The following is a 10,120-nucleotide window of genomic DNA, read 5'->3' on the forward strand; positions in this document are numbered from 1 at the left end:
ATCCAATCCAAGCCTCGGTACAGTCCAACAAGGCTCTCTTGGCACTTGAGTGACATTGACAGGGGGGCGCTGTTGAAGAACAAAGGCCTTGGATGAATGATTACCATCTCTATGACAAAGGCAGAATCTTAGAATACCTATTCAAACAAGAACTAAGGGTAATCATTCATCCAAGCTCAGACCTGAGGCTCAGATTAAGTACAAAGGGGACACGTGAAGGACACTTGACGGCAACGGTAGTTCCGATTTTCGCCACGCGCCAAGATAGCCTTGTCTGGCCTTGTCGCACTGCATCTGACAGTGACATCCGATAATATCACAATCTTTTTTTTCTGGTCGGTGATCACAACCACAGAGTAGGATATATAAAGTCAAATCAAACTTTTCAGCAGTTTGTAAATAGGTACTTGTTTTATAATGGAAAACTATTTCAAAGGCAAAAATGTTGAAGAAGAATTGGAAAGAAGTAAAATACCAATCAATGATTTACCTGATAATTTCCTCTGGATGCAAGTGAGATAATTCGTATAATTAATATTATTCTGGGACTTTTCTTGGTTGTTACCTAATTTGTTTAACATTTTTTCTAGGCTACCTTTCATGAGCTATCTTTTAGCTTTCCCTAATTTGCTCAATCATTTTGCTCTTTTGTTAGTGTAACATAATACAAATCGTTTTTTAGGTTAAAGGTGGTAGCAAGATGAACAATTTATTAACTCATGTGGCTGGCATTCTTCAAGATAAGACAACAGCAGCTGTTGTATGGAGTGGAGCAGGAGTTGCTATCCCCAAGGCTATTTCCTGTGCAGAGATAATCAAGAGGCAATTTAATATACAACATCAAGTGACAAAACTTACATATAAAAAGTAATTACTTATATTGAAAATCAAAGCTAAAAATAAGGTCTTTCATGGTTCCATTTTATAATTTATGTTAATGTAACATTTAGCCTACATGGATTAAACAAGTTTGCAGGTACAACTAAAGCAACTTTGCAGTACCTACTCAATCACAACGCTTGATTGTAAATGTGCTTACATGTCACTGTAGACAACTAGACAACTAGACACTTAGACTGACTACATAGACTTGTTAGGTGAAACTGACCTACTAGAGTAGGTCAGTTCCACCTAACAAGTGTTGTGTGTCGCGGTCGCATATTGCTAAGAGCTACCTTTAGGCTGAAATCTAGTGTGCTTTAACTTTTCTTAGACTTAAGTCACTGTTAAAAGGAGACAGATTTATGCCATCTATATAACGCTGTCTCGTTTTAACCGTGTTTTAAGTCTGAGCGAAGTCAAAGTCCATAGATCTCACCCTTAGACATCACAGCCTGTTGCAAAGCAAAAGATATTCAAAGGAGAGATTTTTCATTTTGTGACAATAATTGTTACTTTGATAATATTATGGACACCAAAATAGACTATGATACATCTACAATATTTCAGATGTGATAATAATATTGAATTTACTTTTTCAGTGTTGAAGAATATTGGGACCCTAAAGTAGATGAGCTTGAAACAATTGTTGTAAAAAGACAAATACCAGTCATTCACATAATTCTGTCAATTGAAGAATTACCAAATAATAGCCAACTTGGGTAAGAAGTCTATAAGTACTTACAATAAAAGTGTAACTGAGCAATTTGGGTTGTTCCCGTTGAGTTGCACTGGTGCAGGTGTGTGACTCAATGGGAAAACAACAAAGTGGCGTTATGTCAGTGTGGCTCAAGGTTATCTTTCACATTCAATCAACACTTGTTACACATGCAAAATGTAGGTGTGACTCAACAGGAAAAATGTCACACTAGGACTTAAGAGGACTTTTTTTTCCCGTTGAGTGAGTGTTACTCACAGGAGTGTGACTCAACGGGAACAACCCAGCGATTTCTGTACAATCTATATATTTGACAATTTTAATTGGAGGAAGCGTCATTATAGATATATAACCCAAATCAGTATTTTTTAATTTCTGTCTTTGTAGTCTTCATGCTTCATGTATAATTTACTGAACTGCAACTTTGCCACATAATTTGACACGAAGATAGCCTGTACAGCCTGAGAGATAAATCTACATAAATATATTTAGATTTATTTTCAATCTCAAAGAAAAATTCAGAAAGATGGCATTTATTTTACAGGTATCAATGTTCTCTCAAGAAAAAGTTTTGGGAAAAGGAGCCAAGCAACAACAACTCTAAGCAACACTCAAATAAAGTAAAAAAACCATTTAAACAAAAGAAACCACAAATACAAGCATAATTAATTTGTATCTGATGTTTTATTAAATCACTACATATTTCTGTATTTCTAAGGCTATTTTATGGTATTTTACAAGAATTAATAAATAATCCAGATTCTAGAGGGATATTTTGGGAGCAGTTATATTAGTGTAGGTAAATAATACAACATGAATATGAAGACAGCACTGTTTATTTAAGTTTAAAAGTATTATATTATGTAACATTCATAAAATGGCTGCACATACAACTGTATAATGTGTGGGTTGTTTAAAGTAAAGGAACAGTTCAGATCTTCGACAATATTATTTCGACATGTTTTCTAAAAATTATAATAGAAATTGGGTTAAGCAAATTGTTTATGAAATGAGTTAAGACCAAATACCACACCTTTGAATTTTTAATTTGGAAAAAATAAATAGTTTTGCATAATTAAATATGGGTTTAGAGTATAAATAAATATGCATAGTACAGACTATGTTTAATACTGAGAATATACTCAGTAGACGAAAATAGTATTGTTGCATCAAGCTTCTGATTCCCCTACTGGTTGAGCTATTGGTGTTTCATCATCTAGCTTTGGCAATATTAAAATCTCCTTTGATATTATCGAGTACTTTGTGACAAAATATGTAAATCTTTTACACAAATGGGTTTCCTTCTCAAAAGCATCAAATATTGCTCGGTGATGAAAATATGCATGAGAGAAGATTCTGTAGACCCTTCTGCATACTGATCCCAGCTTTGCTACTGAAGACTCTTTTATACTCACCCTGAAATAATTCAAAAAATATGTTTCAGCCAATGGAGTCAGTGTCAGTGTGAAATAAAAATAATTTTATTAAAGGCTTATTCATAATTTGTTATCACATACATCTACAACAAATATCACCAGTGATATGTGGGATTTTATAACACTATAATATTTTCATACCAATAAAGCAGTGACAGCCTAGTTCTCCTATTCGGGGGATTCAGAGTTTGATCTCAGTCATGCACCTCTAACTTTTTGGAGTTTTGTGCATTTTAGGCAATTGGTTTAACAGTAAATGAAAACATCGCGAGGAAACCGGCATGCCTCAGAGTTCTCCATAATGTTCTCGAAAGTGTTGCAAAGTCTGCCCCTAGACTCAACCCCTTCTCATTCTGAGAGGAGCCCCAGCTCAGTAGTGAGCTAATGATGATAGTACTTTCATGATCATCAGTAGACTGTAGTGGTAATGCAGGAAATAGATTAGCACTCAACATGTTAACAGCAACGCACCTGCTTGGAAAATATTTATTGCTGTTCAATAAACAAGCAGCTCCATCCAGGGTGTGTCTGGTGTAATCTATAGCTGGACATTCTTTAGGAGTTTTGTGTGCAGCACACAGGAAGATCCACTGTTCAGTAGCTGTCATCTGAGTGCATGTTTCAGGCTTACATTCACTTTGTAATCTAACTGCTAAGCCGTTTAACTCCATGCAAAATTGTCTGTAATGTAAAAGATTATTGAATGAATTAATTTTATGCACCACTCACGCCTGACCAAGAAACCGGGTTCTGCTCCACCGTACAAGAAATCTCAAACCACTAACCAGTAAAATTAAAAATTGCAAGTTAATGATGGACAGCGCCATCTCAATGTGATTTAGTAAACTTCAAATTATCTTAAAATCCCTCCTTTTAAATCTTTTTATCTTTTATATCTTATATATCTATTCCTTTTTATCTTTTTATGTTTTGATGATGATGATTGATGACATGATCTTTAAATTTTTTAGTAAAGAAACCACAAAATTTTCCTTTATTTGTGCTATAAGACATTGCTACTGCCTTTCAAGATTCTAGGTCAACGGGAAGTACCCTAAAGGTTTCTTGACAGACAGACAACAAAATGTTCCTATAAGGGTTACTTTTTTCATTTTGATATACGGAACCTTAATAATCAATAGATATAATTTTAGTTACCTGAGATGTTCATATTTCCACACCCCTTCATCTTGTGCCTCAGGCATCTTGAGTATTGCTTCCAGGTTTGCAGGATCACGCCTTATAGTCTGTTGAATGAACTGTTGAACTGCCAATGTGCTGTCCATTTCTTCAAACGGCTCATCAGGCCAGCGACAGAAATCCTGAAAAATATTGATTCTACTTTATGTGTTTAACATGTTTGCTGCACAGCTTTGCCAGTAGGGTGGTACCTAGCCACGGCCAAAGCCTCCCGCCAAACTATACCAGAAAAAATTATGGAATTATAAATTCTCACATTACACCTGCCAGGAATGGAACCCGGGACTTCCCACTTTTAAGACCACAGCGCTCACTAAAATAAAATTAAAATGTACCTTTGCTTTAGAGCCGGGGCGATTACGCCTAAGAAGAACTTGGACCCCATCGGCCATTTTTAAGGCTAAACCAAGCACAAACGAATAACAATCTATAAATGCCTGAAGACGATTGCCAGTGCCAACTGCTGACAAGAAGTAGGAATAACACAGAACCGGTGAAACGTTTATAATTTCAAATTTCTTCTTTAATAAAATCCATGGAACAGATGGATGCACACAGCACAGAATACATTTACACACAGGATGGATGTTTAATTTAAATTACAAGATTTACAATTTTCAGTTTTTATTTTTTATTCACAGCATAAAGTTGGGGTCTGGGTCACAGAGTCTGGGTCCTTCTGTCTGCTTCTGTCAATCTGTCATTTTTACATTTTTTACTACAGACAGCTCTCTATGGACAGCACACAGACAGAAACAGATGACCTCAAATTAAGAATCAAGGTAGATTTGGCATTAAAATAATAAAACCTTGTTAGAGCAAGCTAGGTGTATAGAAAGCTCTGAAGAGTGATAGAGATGTAAATACAGTTTTTTGTCTTTGTCATAGTTTAGCTTTTTTTTTAGTAGTTTGTGCCCAACCAACCTCTGTGATAGTAATTTATTGCAAATATTACGAGTTTTTATTTGAAATGAAATGATTTATGAAATGATTTATTTGTTTTAAAAGGTCTTTTTAAAATTGTGCCAGGGACCCTGAAGTAAGTTTGCAAAACCTGTAGGTATCTCAGGGTCCCATTTTAGTTTTCTGTTTTAAAGAGCTTTGTCCAAATTTAAATTATTTGTATTTAAATTATTTAAATAAACTATTAATAAACTTAAATCTAAAAAAACAACATTAAATTAAAACTAAAATAAATTAAATTAAATCTAAAACCTCATCGAGACCACCGCAGCGAGGCATTGTACCCAAGATGCTGGCAGCATTACCCCTTTGGATGGCCAAACTAATTCTTTGACCAAGGTAGCTGCCAGCTCTCGGGTTCCCGGTTGACTCGATAACTCTTTTCGCAATTTCTTCAAAAAGAGCTCGAGCCCCCGGGCCCCACGGCCCCAAGGTCTCCACACCAAAAGGCACGAATACGAAGCTCCCATCGAGGTTTTCATATTTGCGCCTCTTGGCCTGTTCGGCGCTGATGGCCGCTGCACCCGCCATAGAGGAGGTCGCCTGAATGTGGGATGCAGCTAAAGTGTCTAGACAAGTTGCATCCCAAACAAGCGTTTGGGATGCAACTTGTGTAGACATTTAGACATTGTGTATTAATTGTTTTAAAGAAGGTGTGTAGAAGCCATTTATGTTGCATTGCTGTGTAAAAGTTGTAGCGAACGCAAATTATGAAACGTAACCTTTCATACGTAAGTATTTTTGTCTCTTTCGGGTATACGCGTTTGATAAGTCTCCTTATTCTTAGTCTGAGTTGGTCTATGTTGTAAATTGTATTTTTTTAGGTAAGGAAGGCTCAAAAGGGCTAGAACCCAGAGCCGTAAAACAAGTTTAAAAAAAAATTGTAGGTATTTTTAATTATAAAAATCCGAGTTTTAATTATTGGTTTTGTTTATTTTTCTCAAGATTATTTTCATGTATCCCTATTAATCTGTGTTTTCATGATTCCTCGGTTAAAACCAGGTTTTATTGGGTTTTATTTGCATTACACCCATCGATCATAATAAAAGGTCCATGGCATTACTTTAGCAGTGTGTTCAAATCAAAAGCGGCATTAAAAGTTTAAAAGATGTTGAGAAATCTTTGCTTAATTATGTTCAACTTGGCGCTTGCACGTAGTTTATTTGTTAGTGATATGACTGAAAACACTTTTGGAAGTAGAAATGATGGTTATATTGCTGCGTTTGGTGACTTTAATTCTGACGAATTAACTGATGCTTTTATAATAAATGGCTCAAATGTGGAGGTATTACTAGCTTATGACAAAGAACCATTCTTTCGACCTTCCTCGTACAGTTGCAACTTTAGCAATCTTACTATTACTAGTATCGTACCAGGTGATTATGATGGAGATGCTTACATGGACATACTTTTAACTTCTCAAATTCAGAATACGACATCCAACTTTCATGAAGTAAGAATATTATGGGGTGGTATGCCTAATTTAAACTGTACAGATGCATCAGTGGTAAAAGCCATTACAGTTGGCCAGCCTCTTGTGCTGGACTATAATAGAGACATGATGTTAGATCTCTTTGGCATCAATGCTCAAAATAAAAGAGTATTTTGGGTGTTTGATAAGTCAAGATCAACACCTGTAGAAATATTGATGAGTGAACTTGTAAAATCTAAAGAAATAAAATTGCCTCATTCACATTCTTTTTTGGATGTAAATGATGATAATGCTGCAGACCTTTTAGTGACAACACATGTCGATGTTGAGATTTGGCTCAATGAAGAAGCTGGTGGTTTCAGATATAACAACAGTATTGAACTGCTTGTGGGACATCCAACAATATATGGCCAAGTGTTATTTATAGATGTAGCTTTATCGGGACAGTTCTTTCTTGTTGTACCAGTCTGTTATGACCTTGAATGTATTAACAGTACAATCTTGATTTACGACAATGAGCAGTGGCATGACTTGCAAGTGGATTTGAATGATGGCAAGGGAACTCTGTGGAGGTTCATACCCCCAAGAGCTGAGGTGTACTTGGATACAATTACAATGCGCAGTGGCGACTTCAACATGGATGGATACCCTGACATTCTGATGACTTTAAGTCCAGTGAGCAGTAAAGATACAAAAGCTTTTCTATTACATAATGTTCCTTGCAACGCACCTGGATGCAAATTTCACAGAACATTTGAAGTTCAGTGGGAGAAGTTCAATAAATTTGGAAAAAATGTTGTAATGGCTACATTTTATGATCTTTATATGGATGGAGTTCTTGATGTATTATATGTGCAAAAAAATATCACCAATTCAGCAGAGAAGTACATAATGAAAGCTTTTAGAAATGAATTGGAATATGATACCAATTTTATCAAAGTTATTGTTGTAACAGGATTGAGTAATGAAAGAGTACCTACTATTAATGGAACTTTATACAATAGGAAAGTAACATTTGGTATGTATCTTGAATAAAATTCTTATTAATTTTACTTAAATAGGCCTATTCAAATATGTTTATATTTAAAAAAATATATAGCATTATTCAGCTGTACAAATATTATTAAAACTAACTGAATAAATTCTATATTGAAAATTCGAATAAAAAGAAGCTATAATATATTTTACAAAACAGTTTACTGTCTTGTTGCTCATCACAATGAAATTAACAATTGTGGATTCATTTTGGCACATAGCTAGGATTCTGGTAACATTCAGGATATTTCAACCCTGAAAAATTAGGGTTCCCTTAAGAAGGGGATTAATTGTAGATGTTATTAATTATCAAATCTGAATTGATTTCAATTCAACAATTATTTTTTTATTGGAAAAACTGTATCTGATGAATATTGCTGGAGATGGAGGATGGAACTCCTTAATGCAAATCACTTGCATTAGACTTAACAATGCTTAATGTCACATTATGTGAGGGTCTTAAGTCTTGACCTCTGTTAATCATATAATGGTAGGGGATTAGGAATAATTATGCAGTGGGAGTCCATACTCTTCTTCATAAAATTAATGATATATTATATGGCATTATAATTTTAATGGAGTTTTAATAATTTGATTTTTTTTCCTTTCAGGAACAAATCTGCCAGGACCTAAAATAGGTTACAATACTTGGTCACAGGAAGGCCAATATAGGACTGGAGTGTGTGCACAATTGCCACAGTCTGCTTATTTTGCCTTACAACTTCCTTATTCATTATTTGGTCTTGATAGAACCCCAAATTTTGTTGACACTTTAACTGTTGGACTCTCGGGTTACTCTAAAAGTTGGACACAAATAATACCCAATTCTCAAATTGTGTTAATCCCAGCCCCACCTAATGACCCTTCCGAGTGGCGAGCACAACTGTTTGTGACTCCCAGTAAAGTTGTCCTTAAGAGTGTGTTTGTATTGACAGCTATAATTGTTATCATAATTGGAGCTGTTTCATATTTGCATTGGAAAGAAAGAAATGATAGGCAAGACATAATTGAAATAGATGAGAAGACTTATGTTAAGATATAGTTAAATATTTTTATTCTATCTATGTAGGTATAGTCCGTAAAAATTACTCCTCATGCGCCATTTTTACTCTGAGTCACTGTCACGTCAAAAGTATAGTTCACCCGGTAGGTCGATTCTGTAAAACCTGCATCACTCATTATTACGTAGTACAATCGCAATTGTTATCATTTGCTGAATTTATATTTATTCTTGTTGCAACAAAGCATAACCAATAGTAAGAAAGCATCAACCAATCATAGGTGATTGCAATCGTGACATTGTAGCTGTCATTCTACCGCAATTGAGCCTCAATTCACCTTTAAAATAAGGACTAAAATCGTTCTTTTGACATGAAATTTAACACAAAAAATTTAAATGGCGCATGAGGAGTCATTTTTACGCATTATAGGTATCATTGTTTGTTAATCTGTATCGTACCTACTATTTACTACATACCTAAACAATTAGTTATGTGTATATAATATTCTTTATCTAGTCTAGTTATACTCTCATATCTTAAAATTCTAATTATAAAATCAAAATGTGTCACATATTAGCTTACTTTATTCACTATTGTACTTTAATATTAAAAAAAAACATTATTTAAACACTATTTTGCTAGGTACAAAAAAAATTATGGTTTGGATTTTAAGATAATATGAGTTTAGTTCACTTGTGATACTATTCGTGTGAACTCTCCTGTAATACCACCCACTATGCAACCGTTTCATAAACTACTATTGTAAGATTATCTGTGATTTAATATTATAATATAGTAAATTGTTTTAGGTCAATAATCTTTTATTTCATACTTCATAGCAACGGCCAGGTCAAGTCATACTTGTGCACCGAGGGTCCCGTATTTCGGTATTTTTTTCGACATTTTGCACGATAAATAAAAAACCGGCCAAGTGCGAGTCAGGCTCGCGCATTGAGGGTTCCGTACTACAGTTGTATTTTTTCGACATTTTGCACGATAATTCAAAAATTATGATGCATAAAAATAAATAAAAATCTGTTTTAGACTGCACAGGTGAAGACCTTTCATATGATACCCCACTTGATATAATTGCTTACTTCGAAAATTGAAAATACTACTTATTAGTTCATGACCACAATTTAATTTTTTTTGTGTGATCTAACCCTAAATTCACGGTTTTTAGATTTTTCCCCAAATGTCAGCTAAAAGATCTACCTATCTGCCAAATTTCATGATTCTAGGTCAACGGGAAGTACCCTGTAGGTTTCTTGACAGACAGACAACAAACAAAGTGATCCTATAAGGGTTCCGTTTTTCCTTTTGAGGTACGGAACCCTAAAAACTGTTAGGTATGCATAAAAATCTGCTTGAAAATATACAGGTAAAGTCCTTTCATATGAGACCCCACTTGGTATAGTTATCTTACTTTTAAAATTGAAAATAATAACTATTCGTT

At 34.6% G+C, this 10,120-nt stretch overlaps 3 protein-coding genes across 3 annotated transcripts; 2 read left to right on the forward strand and 1 right to left on the reverse strand.

The window, feature by feature from the left end:
• The first annotated feature begins 350 nt into the window (after positions 1-350).
• Rpp25 (ribonuclease P protein subunit Rpp25) lies at positions 351-2,271 on the forward strand. Its single transcript, XM_034984177.2, has 4 exons — positions 351-513; positions 683-867; positions 1,482-1,601; positions 2,142-2,271. The coding sequence occupies exons 1-4, from the start codon at positions 418-420 to the stop codon at positions 2,260-2,262; spliced, it is 522 nt and encodes a 173-aa protein (XP_034840068.1). The 5' UTR covers positions 351-417; the 3' UTR covers positions 2,263-2,271.
• A 144-nt stretch (positions 2,272-2,415) lies between these two features.
• On the reverse strand, positions 2,416-4,894 carry Mob4 (MOB kinase activator 4). The gene is made up of 4 exons (XM_034984180.2): positions 4,569-4,894; positions 4,192-4,355; positions 3,505-3,714; positions 2,416-3,013 (listed from the first exon to the last, which is right to left on the reverse strand). The coding sequence occupies exons 1-4, from the start codon at positions 4,623-4,625 to the stop codon at positions 2,767-2,769; spliced, it is 678 nt and encodes a 225-aa protein (XP_034840071.1). The 5' UTR covers positions 4,626-4,894; the 3' UTR covers positions 2,416-2,766.
• Positions 4,895-5,838: 944 nt separating this feature from the next.
• On the forward strand, positions 5,839-9,481 carry LOC117996154 (T-cell immunomodulatory protein). Its single transcript, XM_034984159.2, has 2 exons — positions 5,839-7,646; positions 8,275-9,481. Exons 1-2 carry the CDS (start codon positions 6,305-6,307, stop codon positions 8,703-8,705), a joined length of 1,773 nt encoding a protein of 590 aa, XP_034840050.1. The 5' UTR covers positions 5,839-6,304; the 3' UTR covers positions 8,706-9,481.
• The last annotated feature ends 639 nt before the right edge of the window (positions 9,482-10,120 follow it).

The sequence above is a fragment of the Maniola hyperantus genome, chromosome 3, assembly GCF_902806685.2.
Source record: "Maniola hyperantus chromosome 3, iAphHyp1.2, whole genome shotgun sequence".
NCBI lineage: Eukaryota > Metazoa > Arthropoda > Insecta > Lepidoptera > Nymphalidae > Maniola > Maniola hyperantus.